The 16,825-nt window shown below is 48.6% G+C and overlaps 1 protein-coding gene across 4 annotated transcripts; it reads right to left on the minus strand.

The window, feature by feature from the left end:
* Nucleotides 1-1,171: 1,171 nt before the first annotated feature.
* C1D (C1D nuclear receptor corepressor) lies at nt 1,172-16,658 on the minus strand. Of its 4 annotated transcripts, none has more exons than XM_077314899.1 (6): nt 16,513-16,535; nt 14,242-14,347; nt 12,952-13,103; nt 9,387-9,453; nt 8,395-8,450; nt 1,172-1,978 (listed from the first exon to the last, which is right to left on the minus strand). In XM_077314899.1, the coding sequence occupies exons 3-6, from the start codon at nt 13,090-13,092 to the stop codon at nt 1,805-1,807; spliced, it is 438 nt and encodes a 145-aa protein (XP_077171014.1). In that variant the 5' UTR covers nt 13,093-13,103; nt 14,242-14,347; nt 16,513-16,535; the 3' UTR covers nt 1,172-1,804. The 4 variants fall into 4 exon arrangements, with proteins under 4 accessions (XP_077171014.1, XP_077171005.1, XP_077171021.1 ...); XM_077314890.1 differs by lacking the exon at nt 16,513-16,535 and adding an exon at nt 16,262-16,497; XM_077314906.1 differs by lacking the exon at nt 14,242-14,347 and having other exon boundaries at nt 16,513-16,658.
* Between the last annotated feature and the right edge of the window lie 167 nt (nt 16,659-16,825).

Consider the following 16,825-nt stretch of genomic DNA (forward strand, 5'->3'; position numbering starts at 1 on the left):
CGTTTTCATGGCAGACTCAATACGGGGTGGTTTGCCAGTGCCTTCCCCAGTCATTACCTTTTACCCCCCAGCAAGCTGGGTACTCATTTTACCGACCTCGGAAGGATGGAAGGCTGAGTCAACCTTGAGCCGGCTGCTGGGATCGAACTCCCAGCCTTATGGGCAAAGCTTTCAGACAGCTGCCTTACCACTCTGCGCCACAAGAGGCTCTTTCAGTACAGATAGAATATCGCAAACCCCAAATGCCTCTCCACCTCCTAGGAAAGTCTGCCATTCAAATCCACTCAGCCTGGAAAGGTGGCAGGCCTTGGAGAGCTTTTGGAAGTTCTCCAAGGAGGGAGCTCCTTCACCCCTCCAGGTAGCCTCTCCCACAGACCTGGAGCCAAGACGGAAAAGGCCTGGGCTCTAGCTGAGGCCAGACAGGCTGCCTTAAGCGATGCAAGAACCGTTGGCTGACCAGATTGTCGTTGGTGTCCAGAGTTGTACAGAAAGAACCGGCCTTTGAAAGATGACAACTTTCTTGCATCCCTGTTCATCACACAAGAGTTCTTCGTGAACAGAAATGTTATGCCACGGCACCTGCTGACACCTTTATTGACGTCTGCCAAGTGTTCTTAAAAAGTAAGCCGCATTGGGCTTCTGATTGGCTGTGCAGATTTTTTAAAAATGTTGCTTTGGCAGCAGCTGCCAACCCACCCCAGCGCAAGGATCAGCGTGACTGATCAGCACCCATTTTGTGATTGCCTCTGCCCGCCGCTCCAGCCATTTTGTGGCTGCAGCCATCGTGTGGTGCCAAATTTCAAAGGTGGCCACAGGCTCAAAAAAGGATGGGGGATCCCTGGAGTAGACAGAACTGAGCTTGCGGGATCAAGGACCTGATTCAGCACAAGACAGCTTCATGTGCAATCTGGGGGGAGGGGGGAATCAGACCAGGATTATGGCATTGGGGGAGTTCTTGAGGACTTTCCCATGCTCATGACAATACCTCCCAATGTGTCCAAGACTCAGATATTCTACTTGGGAAGCAGAATCCTGAATCTTCTCTGGCCTGGATTGGCGTTAGCCTTCCTCATCGCTGCCCCACTACCAACCACAAAGAATTCTGTTCCTCATCCCCTAACTTCCAACATCTCCCCCCCCACACACACACAATCAAAAATAAATCCATATATTATTTGTTTGGGGTTTTGTATTTACTGAAAAATGCAATAATAAAAATTTCAAAGCATTAAAATATTTTGGGGGGCCAAACAGGAAAACAATTGTGTATCTCATACAGTCTTGTTACAGTGCCAGTTGAGAATTCGGTTTAGGGCCAAGGATGTTGTGAGTTCCTGAAATGGGTGGCACAGGATCAGGAGGGCATTTAGCACCACTCAGATGGTTTCACTTAAATCCCACCACAAAATAAGACATTTGGGGACTTGGCAAATGAAGTCCACGAGTCCAACTGCTGTACTTACAGTTACAGAACTGGTGTATGAATAACTGGTCTTTTTATAGATTAAAAAGGTGTTGAGATTAGACCTAACCAAGCAGCTCTGCAGACTAGACAGAAAATGGATGTGGTTTTATATCCCTAAAACGGCCAAACTGCAACAGCTGTTCAGCCAGCAGCTCCCTTTTTCAGGCATTCCTTAAGAATACACAGTGGGATAACTGGCAGAGAACACAGCCTCAAGTAGTAGTTTTCACATTTTCTCATCAAAACGTAGGCTCCCGTTGTATAGAAAATGGACGAAAGGTGCTGTTAAAAATATTCTGTCTCCCTGTACCCCAATTAGCCCCTAGTGACAAGGGCCTCCTAGCGCATTTTCTTCTTTTTGGCCAGCGGAGATTTCTTGGCAGATTCCTTTTGCGGTTTTGGTTCATACAGAGCATTCCGCACAAATCTCGAAGCAGCGCCTTTGTCCAGTTTGGCGGCTTTCTTCTTGTCCGCGATCTCTTTCACTCTGTTCATGTATGTTCGTATCCTCTCCTGAAACGAGGACAGATAAAAATTACTGCACAAAGAAAGGTGTAGAAAAAGAGTTTGTTTTTATACCCCCTTTTCGCAACCAGGAGTCTCAAAGTGGCATACAGTCGCCTTCCCTTTCCTCTCCCCACAACAGACATCCTGTGAGGTGGGTGAGGCTGAGAGAGCCCTGATGTTACTGAAGAAAAAGGAGTCTCAAACCAGCTTATAATCACCTTCCCTTTCCATTCCTATTACTGAAGAAGAGTTGGTTCTTATATGCCACTTTTCTCTACTCGGGGTCTCAAAGCAGCCTGCAGTCGCCTTCCCTCTCCTCTCCCCACAACAGACACCCTGTGAGGTGGGTGAGGCTGAGAGAGCCCAGATATTTCTGCTCAGTCAGAACAGCTCTATCAGTGCTTTGGCGAGCCCAAGGTCACCCAGTTGGCTGCATGCGGAGAAGTGGGGAATCAACCCAAGCTTGCCAGATTAGATGCCGCTGCTCTTAACCACTACACCAAGCTGGCACTACATGGATTATTCACTTTTGTGGCCTGGGCCTCACATATCTGAAAGACTTTATGCCAATAAAATGTACTCTGATTCTAATTCTATCTGAAAGACTATCTCCTTCCACACAATCCTGTTTGCCAGCTGTGGTCTTCAGGTCACTGCTTGCTGGCTGCCCCACACTTAGGTCACTTGTCTAGTAATGAACAGCACCTGAACCTTTCCTGCCGTGGCCCCCCCAGTCTCTCTGGAACCGGATCCCTGAAGAGATGACTGGAAGCCCTGACCTTGGAGATCTTCAAGGAAGCACTACAAGGCTCGTGTGTGTGATCTTAAAGGTGCCACTGAACTCAAAATTTGTTCAAAAGCAATTATTGTAAGGACCAAACAGCCTCAAAACATACACAAGTAACAGTCATTTTAAAATTCCCAAATTATCCAACTGAAGTTTCAATTGATTAATCTATTTTATTGAGTTGGGCGATAAAAGAGGACAATAAAAGAAGAGCCCTGGAGAAGAGCCTAATGCTGGGAGCGATCGAGGGCAAAAGAAGAAGGGGACGACAGAGAATGAGGTGGCTGGATGGAGTCACTGAAGCAGTCGGTGTGAACTTAAATGGACTCCAGGGAATGGTAGAGGACAGAAAGGCCTGGAGGATCGTTGTCCATGGGGTCGCAATGGGTAAGACACGACTTTGCACCTAACAACAATATTGAGTTGGACAGACTAAATTTCCCATAAATGGAATGTGTCCCTTCCACTAATTCATGTTCAATTTTAGCACAGCATCAGATTGATCAAGAAACCAAAAGAGCTGGGTAAGATGCAAATCCTTCTGTCCCTCTTGCTATACATGCCCTGCCAGGTGTTAAAATATAGGGCAGGCTCCTTCAGCTTAAGAAGTATAGATTTCTACCACATTTCCAATATCTTAAACCTTTCTCCAGCTCTCCACGCAAGCATGCGGTCAAAATGGCTGCCTGCCCCAGACTTCAGGTAAGAGTTCTGTACCCTTGATGGACCCCACCAAACAGAGCTTCCTCCATGCTCTTCTGAGTTTTATCGCCTCTTTTTCTCCACCTATTGACCAAGTCAAGTTTGGTCAAAGCAGCATTTCCTGGCAGTCTCCAGGAATCTCCTTCCTGGAGGCCCTCTAGTATAAAAGGTAAAGGTATCCCCTGTGCAAGCACTGAGTCATGTCTGACTCTCGGGGTGACGCCCTCCAGCGTTTTCCTGGCGTTTTCCTGACAGGGTGGTTTGCCATTCCCTTCCCCAGTCATTACTGTTTACCCCCCAGCAAGCTGGGTACTCATTTTACCGACCTCGGAAGGATGGAAGGCTGAGTCGACCTTGAGCCAGCTGCTGGGGGTGACCAAACTGTGGCTCTCTAGATGTTCATGGACTACAATTACCATGAGTCCCTGCCATGCTCCTGGTAATTGTAGTCCATGGACATCTGGAGAGCCAGTTTGGTCACCACTGCTCTAATATTTAGCATCTCCAAATCTGTTCTCTGTTGGGGGGGAGGGGACACATAACCACCCGGTTGCCTTTAGATACAGCTATTTGCATTTGTATGATTGGGTTGCACCCGGAGAGCAACTGATTGACTTCCCCCTCCCTGCCTGGTCTCAGCCCAGAAATAAAATAGCCTGTTAAAACAAAAAAAAAATGTATTTCTTCACACCCATCTTCAGATGTCCTTGTTCACGTCTCCCCACCTTCTGAGATTAGGCAGTTGACTACCCAGGAAGGGGCCTTCTTGGTCCTGGCACCAAAGCCCTGCAACTCTCTCCCAGGGAAAGTCTCCTGTCCCCTCTGTCGCCATCTTCTTCCAGCAGATGAAGACATTGTTTTGTCTTCCCTCACAGCTATTTGCATTCCCTCACTGATCACTCGAAGAAGAAGAGTTGGTTCTTATATGCCGCTTTCCCCTACCCGAAGGAGGCTCAAAGTGGCTTACAGTCGCCTTCCCATTCCTCTTCCCACAACAGACACCCTGTGAGGGAAGTGAGGCTGAGAGAGCCCTGATATTACTGCTCGGTCAGAACACTTTTATCAGTGCCATGGCGAGCCCAAGGTCACCCAGCTGGTTGCATGTGGGGGAGTGAAGAATCCAACCTGGCATGCCAGATTAGAAGTCCGCACTCCTAACCACTACACCAAACTGGCTCTCCAACCAACGTTTCAATTGCTATGTTTTGTATGTATTTCAGGTCTGTTTCTTCATTGTTTTTAAAACGTGTGTTTTGGCGAGTGGGTTGATTTTAATGGTTTTATAAAGCGGTTTTATGTAATCCATAAGGGCAGAAAGGCAGGATAGAAATTTTATGTGCACACACACATAGAGATGGAACACACTGTCTGTGAGACCCTTTAAGGGTCTGCTAAAGTATATTTTGCTCAACTTTTGAGTTCTGAAAGGAAGCCTAGAGCATGCATTTGTTCAGAACAATTGTCTGTGTCTCCGAAAACAGACATTTCAACCTTCCCAAGATCCTAAAGGGGGGTTACAAGTTAAAATAAGATAATCCTTTTTCCTTCCTCTCCCTTCTGAGAGTTGAATTGTCTGCCCCAAACAGCTTTTCACTTACGGAATGGAAAAAAAGAAAGTTGCGTGTCCAATAATTATTTATAACTTCCAGGAGAGTGTGTTTTCCTATAAATACTTGGGCTTGCGTTAATCTCCAAGGCTACCTTTTTCTTACTCCTGTATGACTTTTAAAGTATTGGGTGGTTGATTTACTAGCAAAGATGGGAAGGATTTCCCCCTCCCTTTCTTCCAATTTGCCCATTAATTCATTTTCTCAGTGGTAAAGAATCCAGTTCGGCAAGAACGCTAAAAGCTTTTTTGGCACCAGTTGGATATGTGCTGTCCAGTAATTCTGAATCAGAGACATATTTATGGCTGATAATAAATCTTTTGGGTTTGTCTTCATATTCCATTTAGATGCAGGAGTACGGTATAGGAAACTGAGAAACCTTGCTGACTTAAAAAAAAAATCAGACAAAAAGATTTAGTTTGGAAAATGTGGGCTGGAGGGAACCCTCGTGGGCTTGGATTAATGGCTGTCCATCAGAACAGGTACTACAAATATAAATATGAACGCTATATTGTCTTTAATGTATAGTAAAAGCGCACTGCTAGAGTATATGTAGCCATAACTAATTGCAAACTACTAGTACTCTTGTTTGCAGGTACTCACTCAAACACACTCTGCTCTGGCGCGCTGAATATTTTCATTTGCAAAGGAAAAATGGGATTTGTTTGGCATCTCTTCATCTGAACCAAAATATTATCCCTCCTCCCCCCCCCCCCCCCCACCGGCATGCTCATTGCACTTTAGCTAGATGCAAAATTTCACGTTAGCCTATAGTGAATGTACTCAAGAGTTGGAAAATTGAAATTGGCACATGTCCTGTTTGGCTTTTTATTTATTTACATTTTTTTCTGACCCGATGCTCCCTCGATAGGCCTGTGGCTGTTGAAATCTCCCTGCCAGAAGGGATTATTCTGCTTGGAGACGTTCTAAAATGAGCCTTGGGTGGTTGGATGAAATCGGACAGGGGTTCCAGAACAGAATACGTCTTTATCTGGCCTGTCAAAAGGCAAATGGCAACAGCTTTTGCTGTTACGTTTGCCACTTAGGAACCCGTGCGCATGCACTCCTCGGGGATGCCGATAGGCTGAGCAAAACGCTATTTGCAGGCTGCAAGAACAAATTCTGGCTATCATCTGGCCGTTTATCAACTCTTCATCGCCAGTGTTGACACCTGGCCTGATGAGTAGTTTTCAACTACCCCAGGGGCCTTGTAGAGCATCCTATAACCTGTGACATCTCTTTAATAAGATCGGGAGCAGCGGGCGGGGGTAACTTGGGAAATCTTATTCTAAAAATTGGTTTCAGGCTTGCAAAATATGGCAGGAGGGAGAGACGGAGCTTGGTGGGCGGGCACGTGCTTGGCACGGGGGAGATCCCAGGCTCTTCTCCAGCTGCAGGTTCTCAAACAGATGGTGCCGAGAGGCTCAGATCATTTGAGCCTCTGGAGAATTGCTATCGGATGGGACAAAGACTGGGGACCCCTCAACCAGAGCACGATGTAGTCTGGCTGTAGCTGCCCAAGCATGCAGGCTGGGGAGCACAATCAGCATGGAATGAGAATTTTAAGAGTGAATGGGTTGGAATCCGGACTAACGGAAGACACTTCTGTCAAAAGAACAGAACTGCCTTCCCCTCCCCGCTGCAGCTCACTGATGTTTTGAAAATGCTGCTCAGGTTGGCTGGGGAGTCTGGGGGACCCCGCTTGGGAATTGCATGAGTGGCAAATCGAGGGCCCCTCTAATAGGAAAGCAGAATTGGTGAAAGGTACAGGCTCCATTGGGGGGAAATTAGTCTGTATTCAACCTAATAAAACAGATTAATCAACTAAAGCTTCACTAAACTTTTAATGACTGTTCCGTGTGTGTGCTTTGTGCCTTTCAATATTCTTCTTAAAGAACAATGAGGCCCATTCCGCACAGCAGCGGCCACACCGGAGCTGCTTGCATCGCAGCAGTCTGTGTCCACCCAGGGGACACAATTCAGCAGGGCATCTGGTGTCTCACTGAAATGTGTCCCACGGGGAAATAAAGTAATGGCGGATTAGTTCGGCCACGCAGGAGGGGACCTCAGTGTGGTGGCATGTGTGTGTTATTTTGCAGGAAGGTGGGATTGCGTGGAATGCAATCCCACCTTCCTGCAGAATAAAATGGTCCACCCCACAGCACAGCACAGCAGACCTAGCCGGGGCATTTTTCGCCCCCTTTGGAAGACTGTCTACACGGGCCTGTCATGGGACAGGCCCTGTTGGCCCCCACAGTGGGCTAGGAGAACTCAGAAAATTCTGCGTTCCCTTAGCCTGGGGCTTCTGGGGCTTGATCTGCGCCAGGCCCAAAAGGGCGTCGGCCTGGCAGCAACATAATCTCAAATCAGGGATTTGCCCGTGCAGAATCGGCCTGAAGCAAGCTGTGGTAAGAACTGGGTGTAAGCATTTGCCAAACCAATCAGCTAAATGCCTTTAATTGGCCGAGGTTACTAATTTCTAATTTGTGAAGGCTTCCTTTTGGAGCCTATAATGAATACAGAGGGAGGTGCTTTTCAAGGCTGAGTCTACACAGGAAACAGATTGTGCAGACTTAGATTAAAACTGTACCTGGTTCCCTTTCAGGCTGCCGAGTAGAGAGAGGTGGAAGAACGTCTTATTAAATGCTCTCCAGACAGATAAGCTTCTCTGCACATAGAGAACAAGGATATCGGGGGTGGGGAATATGGCCGTTTGCTCTGACCTGGACAGCCCAGGCTAGCTTGATCTCATATCTCAGAAGCTAAGGAGGGTTGGCCCTGATCGTTATTCAGAAGGGAGGCCACCAAGGAAGTCCTGGGTCGATGCCAAAACACCTCCATTAATTTCTTGCCCTGAAAACTCCACAGAGTAGCCGTATGTTAGCTGCAACTTGAAGGCAAAAGTATCTCGGCTCTTTCCCTGCAGTGCTAGCTTTCTATTGCAGAAGCAGGGTACTTCTCCATTTTCAAAGTAGACCTAACTGGAAAAGGGGACTTCTTGAAGAGCACGCAAGGGGCCAGCTTTGCCTTCCTCGAGCTATTCTGGGCTGGCAAATCAAACTGAAAATAAAACACAAACATGGATCAAATCATCAATTTTCCAGCGGACAAGACTGATTTGTACTCAGGTGCCTAACGGGCATCAGTGATCACAGATCTGCTGTAAGGAAAGTCACACATTTCAAAATACTGAAAATGCATGTCATTAATAATAATTCATCCACGATAAACCTATTCTTTAAGTGCCAATTTAATCTTATGCAAAGTCTTTTGCAGCAAGGGGGAGGTGTGCACTCAAATAGGGAGGGGCAAATGGAGAATCTTACCAGCTCTTGTTTTACTGCGTGTTCCTTTGGATTAACGCCCTGAGTGGCAAGATACACTGAAAAAGGAAGATTTCATTTTTTTAGAAAAGGCACGGTAGTAGCAATCCCTCCTGCACACTTCAGCTGCAGCCAGGCACATTGGCTGCACAGGAGGAAATGAACTTTGGAGAATCATCTATATCAGTGGCCCTTAACCGGGGACCGGACAACACTTGACAATTTTCTGAGGCCCGGGCAAGGGGGGGGGGTAGTCTTTTGCCGAGGGACTTTGCCGCCATCTTAGCCCCTGCTCCACTTGCTTTCCCGCTGGTGCCCCTGACTTCCTGCCACCCACTGGAGGGGCGGGGGGGCTCCCAGCAGCAGCTGCGCAGTGCCACACCAAGGGGGAGCCCCAGCCATGGCGGCTGCTGGAAAGCACCAAAGGTGAGCCGGCAGCAGAGTGGCAGGGCAGCCCCCTGAGGCAGCAGCTGGGGAGGAGGACAAGGAAAGAGCCACGGCCTGGTACCAACTGATCCACGGACCGGTACCGGTCCCTGGACCAGGAGCTGGGGACCACAGATCTATATCACAACAGGAAATGCATTAAAAGCTATCTGCAAACGGTGGCAGAGTCAGAGAGTAACACACCAAAGGCACAGAAGAAATGATTCAGACTGTTTTAACTAGGCAGAGTTTAGTTACTGTCCTGAATGTAGAAGAAGAAGAAGAAGAGTTGGTTCTTATATGCCGCTTTTCCCTACCCGAAGGAGGCTCAAAGCGGCTTACAGTCACCTTCCGATTCCTCTCCCCACAACAGACACCCTGTGGGGTGGGTGAGGCTGAGATAGCCCTGATATCACTGCCCGGTCAGAACAGTTTTATCAGTGCCGTGGCGAGCCCAAGGTCACCCAGTTGGTTGCATTTGGGGGAGTGCAGAATTGAACCCGGCATGCCAGATTAGAAATCCTCACTCCTAACCACTACACCAAACTGGAGTATGTAGGCATACTCACCCCAGAACAGTGAATTCAATGTATAAGCTGAGACCAGATCTAATTTTGCTTGTTCCAGGGGATCCAGCTAAAATAGAAAAAGGACAACATCATGTGCATTTGCGGTATTTCGTTAACATATCAGAGGCTGAATCTGTGAAAGCTTAAGGGGGTGGCAGGTTACAGTGGATGAGCGCTAGGGTTGTGAGTGTCCTGCATAGTGCAGGGGGTTGGAGTAGATGACCCATGAGGTCCCTTCCAATTCTATGATTCAGAAAAACACCATGTCAACACAATGTCAGAACAGAGACAATGCCAAGTTTTCCCCCTTCCAATTTTACAGTAGCAATTCCAAAGGGGTATCAAGACTCTGTTCTCAAGTTCACATGTTCTTGCCATGATTGCATGTTCATGCCATGAGCTGTTTTTTTCTATGCTGTTTCAACCTATTTATTTGATCTATTTCTTTGGTTCTGTCATGTGATGTTCATGGGTCTTGAGTGGCTGGAATCATGTTGTGTAAACCAGTGGTCCCCAACCTTTTTATCACTGGGGACCGGTCAACGCTTGACAATTTTACTGAGGCCCAGGGGGGAGGAGTCTTTTGCCAAGGGACGTCGCTGCCGCCAGCTGAGCTCCTGCTCCACTTGCTTTTCTGCCAGCGCCCGATTTCCCGCCACCCACTGGGGGCGCTGCCAGCAGCAGCTGTGCAGTGCCACGCCGAGGGGGAGCCCCAGCCATGGTGGCCGCAGGAGAGCACCAAAGGTGAGCTGGCAGCAGAGTGTCAGGGCAGCACCCGAGGCAGCAGCCGGGGAGGAGGGTGAGGAGCCGCGGCCCGGTACTGATTGATCCACGGACCGGCACCGGTCCCCGGATCGGGGGTTGGGGACCACTGGTGTAAACTAACTATGTGCACCGCTTTGGGTGGACTTTTTAGTATGGGAAAGCAGTTAACGTGTTTTGCACCTGGTTCTTGCGTGCCAAGATTTGATTTGGGAGGGAGGGGTCATGGGCCGCCTTATAGCTTTGCTGGCTTTGTTGCGATTCAGTTTCAGTAAGGAAACTCCTGGCACCTGTACATCTATTTTTACAACGAGATTCCTGTTGCATCTCAAAATTTGCTGGGGCTTTGATAATCAGACTCAGCTGACCTATTTAACTGGGGGGGGGTCCCGGATAATCCTTGCATCTATCCGCTCAGGACTGGTTCCTTGAGCAGGTCAAGGAATCTGGACAACTGACCCGGACACTGCTATAATTTGGAGTTCTGCAAACTCAGGTGAATTTCTAGGCCTATAGAAAAATCCAATTTGTTTAGGGGAAAAAAACAAGGAGGAAGGAAAGCAAAGACAGGGTGTGGGGACAATGCGCTATTCAGACTGCATTTTAGAATGCTATAGAAATCCCAAAATGGCAACTAACTTTGAAATCATGGTCCTTAATTATTATACCAACAATGATTATTATATACATTCGTGCTTCTGAGTGCTCAAACTACTATTTTCTCATAAGGTCCAGCAATGAACTCAGAACTTTCTTATATTTCAGATGGAGAGCATAGGATTACTTAGCCACATCATAAATTCATGGCAGAGAAGAGATGTGCATCGGGGACTGCCAAATTTCAAAGGTTTACATCTTGGCCAACGTACACTCCAAAAGTCCCATGGACCGGATAATCTGTTCCTATACAGGCCACGATTCAAGACAGCCAGGTCAACCAAAGCAGACCTCCCATAGGGCCAACTCAATGCTTGGATTTGTATCAATGTTGTGTGTTTCTGAACTGCTTTTCATACAGAACATTGGCAGTTTGCAATAAAATCTATTAAAGCCCATCAGATAATAAAAAACAGATTTTAAAAATCAACTTAACTCAGCATGTTACACATGTTAAGAGAGAATATATTTCGGCAACACCATCATAAAAGCCACTACTGATCCATCCAGCTTGAAGGCTCCCTAGCAAGGGTCTTCCAAAACCAGAAGGGCTTCCAAAACAGATCAGCACTTCCAAAACAGAACTACTTTCTGTTCAGGTGGGTGCAGCAACAAAACAGCTGCCAAAAAATGGCTTCCAAAGGAGGTGAAGCCAGTTGCAATTGAGGGAGATCTGCTGAGAAAACCCTTGCAACCGATCACATTTCACTTGAGCACATGAAGTTGCCTTCTCCTACATCAGAGCCTTGGTTGGTCCATCCAGTTTAATATTCTCTACTCAGATTAGCGGTAGTTCTCCAGGGACTGAGACAGAGGTCTTTCACACCACCTCCTATCTGGTTCTTTAACTGGAGATGCTGAGGGGTTATATCTAGTACCTTCTGCCTGCCAAGCAGAGGCTCTGTCACTGAATCATGGCCCCCATACCAGTCTCAATGACTGTTTACGCACTGGAGATTTCATGCCAGGCTGCAGGCTGGAGATTTAGTCGCGGCAGGTTGCCCCACCTCTTCCTGTACCCACATGGGGGCACATTTGGCTTGGTGCACCTCATACACCCTGAATTTGTGCTCCTGCACAGGAGCTGGGGCAGTGAAGTTCCCAGTGCATAAACGGTCAATTGGAAGCTATCTGAAACAGGACTCTCCACGAGATCTGCCTGCAATCTGGCGTGTGGAGCAACTGGTTATTTTAAACAACTCAGGCAGGGAAATTAAGGCTCTCTCTTAAGTAAAAAGGAGAAACGGTGGCCTTTGTCCAAGTCAATCCATCTATCACGTTGTTCTTACAGGATTTCTAGGGAATTCCAATTATGTGAGTGTACAGCTTACAAAACCAAACATGGATGCTGTCAAACATGGATGTCTGTCAGGACTTCTTGCTTCATGACTCATTTATGCATGGAAGAAGAGCTTTGGAGGGCAAAATTCCCCTGATGTACTTTTAAAAATTTTGCCCAAAGAAGTTACAGATTGGATTTTAATCGTTAAGGAACACAGATGTGTGTGGAAAGACCTCAGGCAGTGAATTGTGTGATAGGTGTTGAAAAGAACAGGAAAAAAGATACTTTTATATATTCTTTTAGACGTGTTCTCCATCCCAATATAGAAGGAATAACACAGCAGTTTAGCAAGGTCTTAACAGTCAGGGTTTTCCTCAATTCTAACAAGTTCTAGACCAGAGAATATGCTTGCTTTCTAGCCTCTAGACCAGGGGTAACAGCCTTTTCAAGCCTGTGAGCACTTCTGGAATTCTGGCAACAAAATGGCTGCTGTGGGAGGTGGAGCCAGCCAGAAAAGGTTTTCCACAGCTTAATTTCAGTGGCACAGTTCAGATCCTTGTGTTGTATTGTCAGCTGCTGCCAAAGCAGTCTTTAAAAAAAAATCTGCATAGCCAATCAAATCTCCAATGGCCAATCAGAAGCTTTGTTAACCAAAAGTCCTACCTGGTCCCACCCACTTCCTGAAAAACGCTTGGCGGATGCCACAAAAGGTGTCAGCGGGTACTATGTTGGGGACCCCTGCCCATAAATAATCTCAGCAATACAGACTAGACTAATATTAAACACAACCACTCACTGGGTTCCCTCCCAGTTTCTGCTGAAAGTTAGCCAAATGGACGGAAGCTACCTGTGATGCCCTCTTACCTTCTGAAGAAGTTCACTTCTGGACACGGACATCATCGTCTTGAGCATTTCATCCACAGAGCCAAGAGATTTTTCAAAGGTGGAAAGATAATCCTGTATCTCTGTCGGGTATTCTTCTGCCACCAGTTCGGTTTCGGACATTTTGTTTTCCCCTGCATGCAACAACCGGGACAAATTTCCGTTACAGAAATCGAAGAGAATACAGCTGCCATTCTTCCCTGCAAAATCCACAGCTTAACTCTGGTGTGCAGAGTTTGCTCAGTGATGGAGTCTGCTTCAGAGGTAGAAAGTTCAGTCCCTGCCATCTCTAACTAAAAGGACCAGGCAGCAGGTGATGTGAAAGACCTCTGCCCACACACACCCCTTTGGAGGGGCTGTGGCTCAGGGGAAAAGCCTCTTCTTGGCTCACCAGTTTATCCGAGGTTCAACCCCCGGCATCTCCAGTCAAAAGGGATAGATTCTCACTTGAAAACCTGGAAAGCTACTGCCAGTCTGCTGACCACGATGGATCAAGTCTGATTCAGTCAGACAACTTCATGTGCAGGATCATGAGTGTGAGGGGAAGAGCCAACCACAGTCTGTTTAGTTGAATTAGGATTTGAACAAATCTTTCATTAGCTCACTTCCCCCAAAGAAGATGTGCTAGCCCAAAGATACTATCATCATCATCCCCCCCCGCCCCCATGCAGCAACAAGTACCTGAACGGTGCCATTAAATTCATGACATGAACGAACAGCTCCAGTTTGTGTAAACTGTGACAACTATTGATGATGAAAGGAAGAAGCTCTTTAAAGTAGCTGTATTAACTTGTGAGCTTGGAATATAAGATGAACGGGTCACGATTGTGGACCCTGATACGCCAAACAGCTTTTTATCCTAAATAAAGTTCAAAGCAGGAGTGTCAAGCATCAGGCTCAGGGTCCGGGAGTGGCCCATCTGGGGTTCTTATCCAGATCATGACCAATTGGTGCAAGGGGCTGCTTGGGGGGAAGGGGCAAAGCTCCTTCAATTGTGGCTTCAGCAAAACCCCTTCCAACTCCATGATTCTATAATCAGACCTTCTGCCTGACATGGTGAAGAGACACCGTTCGGTTTTGGCATCACCAAACATCACCCTTGACGTTTTGTGGTTGGTTCTGCCTCCTCTGGCAGCCATTTTGAGATCGTGCCCACTGCCCTCTTCCAGAATCACAAAGATTCCTGCAGCGGCCTCTCCTCTTCCCCATGCAGCCAGCTGGGTGACCTTGAGCCAGTCCTAATTCTCTCAGAGCTCTCTCAGTCCCACCTACCTCACAGGGAGTCTGTTGTGGGGAGAGGAAGGAAAGGTATTTGCTTTGAGACTCCGTTGGATGGTAAAAAGCAGGGTACAAAACCCCAGCTCTTCTTCTTCCTTGGCTGGTAGGGAAAGACATAAAACTCAATCAGGTACATCATGGGTGGGTACCAAAGAACCTCTGGGCATCTCACTAGGGATCTCTGATGCACCCGATTCATCGGCTACAAGAGGGCTCCCCAACATTTTTGAGCCTGCAAGCACCTTTGGCATTTTGACCCTGGGTGTACAGCAGAATGATAAAATGGCTGCTGCAAACTTTTTGCTCTGCATGGCCAATCAGATTTCTACTGGCCAATGAAGCCCTGACCGGTGAAAGCTCACCTGGCCTCACCCACTTTCTAAAAACACATGGTGGGTGTCAGGAAATGGGTGCTGGTGGGGTTGGGGTTCCCTGGGCAAAGACATCCGCTTTCTGACATCAGCACTAGTCGTGAGCGCATGAGCTCACCACCTGCTTCCAGAAAACCTCTGGCTGCCAAAATCCACCCACGAACTGCAGCTACAGAACAAGGCCCACCAAGGGAAAATGAGGCTGTAAGGATGACTCCATATACCTCCAGGCAATCCTACTTATTTCCCTTATTGAATTCACAGAAGCAATCCCTTCCATATACAATAAAGCACTGTTTTACAACAAGCAGGAACTTGACTTGTTCCTGGCTGACTTTCCGCCTCCCCCCAACCCACCCTTTGCTAGGTGGCCTCTGCCAAGACTGCACTGCATTTGTTTAGATTATTCAGAAATTGGCTTTTTCTGCACAGGAGAGAGAGAGAGAGAGCCACATGAAGAGAGAGCAGGCGGCGCTATGGAATGTTCTGCGAGTCACAAGGCAAGGGGCCCCCGAATGAGGAAACCACAGTGGGCCACACAAACCATTTGAAGCACATGTCTTTAGACCAGGCTGGACAAGTCTGAAATTATCCTGGCTGGGCCAAGGAAAACTACTACAGCCATCTCCCCCACCCCAAAAACGTATGCACATTGAAACAGGCCTGCACCCCAGTTCATAAACGTGAAGTTTCTACATATAAGAAGTAGTGAGCAAGTTTGGTGTAGTGGTTAGGAGTGCGGACTTCTAATCTGGCATGCCGGGTTCAATTCTGCGCTCCCCCACATGCAGCCAGCTGGGTGACCTTGGGCTCGATACGGCACTGATAAAACTGTTCTGACCTAGCAGTGATATCAGGGCTCTCTCAGCCTCACCCACCTCACAGGGTGTCTGTTGTGGGGAGAGGGAAGGCGAACGTAAGCTACTTTGAACCTCCTTCAAGTAGAGAAAAGCAGCATATATAAGAACCAAATCTTCTTGTTCAGTAATATCAGGGCTCTCTCAACCTCACCTCCCTGACAGGGGGGCTGTTGTGGGGAGAGGAAAGGGAAGGCGATTGTAAGCCACTTTGAGACTCCTTCTGGTGGAGAAAAGCAACATATAAGAACCAACTCTTCTTCTTCTTTGGTGTGAGTTTGCTGGGTCTCAACTGCTTCAAGAGACAACCTGCTCAATAACTCCCTTGCATGCCACGCTCCATGTGTGCCCTTTGCAACCGGATTCTGCTGGCCTGGAATGGCAAAACCCACTTGCAAAGAGTCGCAGAGTTCCACCGGCATTACTTGGCACGTGTGGAATCTCCCTGCAAGGGGCTACCGGCTTCGTTCCCCTGGGGAATTAAGTACTGGAAAGGGGAGGTGAGGGGCTTTATGCAGAGATCAGTATCTCGGGGGGCCATCCTTCCCAAGCGACCGCCCCAAATCTCCAGGACTTCCCCCCCCCAGCCCCGCCCCAATATAGCAGACAGCGATGCGTGGGTTCAAATCCGGCCCCGGACGGGGAACTGGTCAACCTCCGGGGGATGGAGCCTGGCTAGGCCCTGCCTGCAGGCCCTGCCTGCAAAAGGGGCCTGCGGCGTCCCTCCAGCCCGCTCCCCGAGAGGATCCGGAGAAGAGACGGGATGGTCCCGCTCCCCCCATGCACCTTGAGCTGGCCGCCTCCTCCTCCTCGGGGCTCCCCTCTCCAGGAGGGAGGGGAGGACAAGCAGGACCCTGTTGCCCCAGGAGCCCGAGGAAGAGCCCTGCAGGGTCCTGCGTGGCTCTTCTCCCCTTCCCCCCCGCCGGCTCCGGCCACGCGGTTGGAATCCCGGGAGAGCTCCCGTCCCCGCCTGGCGCTTGGCACCCACTCCGCGCCTTCCCCTTCCGCTGCCTTCTGGGGCGGCCCCAATGGCTTACCTGCGGCTTCCTCCTTTCCTCCAGGGGCGGAGCCCGCGCCTGCGCAAAGCGGCCACGGCCCTTCTCCCGGTCCCTGGGGCGGGGCGCTTCCCGCGAGTAGCAGGAGGGGCGATGGGCTGCCGCAGAGGCTCGGGGCAGGGGCAATAGACCAATCCGTAACGCCCCCTTCGGCTCCTAGCCCGGCCCCACTGACCAGGGCGGGGATCCCATGCCTCCTGGCCGAATGCTCAGGTCATAGAATCATAGAGTTGGAAGGGACCTCATGGGTCATCTAGTCCAACCCCCTGCACTGTGCAGGACACTCACAAGGGTC

The sequence above is a fragment of the Paroedura picta genome, chromosome 1, assembly GCF_049243985.1.
Source record: "Paroedura picta isolate Pp20150507F chromosome 1, Ppicta_v3.0, whole genome shotgun sequence".
NCBI classification, from domain to species: Eukaryota; Metazoa; Chordata; class Lepidosauria; order Squamata; family Gekkonidae; genus Paroedura; species Paroedura picta.

Excerpts from the sequence above, each read along its gene's own strand:
- C1D (XM_077314906.1), bottom strand. The coding sequence starts at position 13,092 with ATGTCCGAAACCGAACTGGTGGCAGAAGAATACCCGACAGAGATACAG. Across the intron at positions 9,454-12,951 it reads GAAGTGAACTTCTTCAGAAG|CTGGATCCCCTGGAACAAGC; the intron begins GTAAGAGGGCAT and ends TTTCTATTTTAG. Across the intron at positions 8,451-9,386 it reads ATTGAATTCACTGTTCTGGG|TGTATCTTGCCACTCAGGGC; the intron begins GTGAGTATGCCT and ends TTCCTTTTTCAG.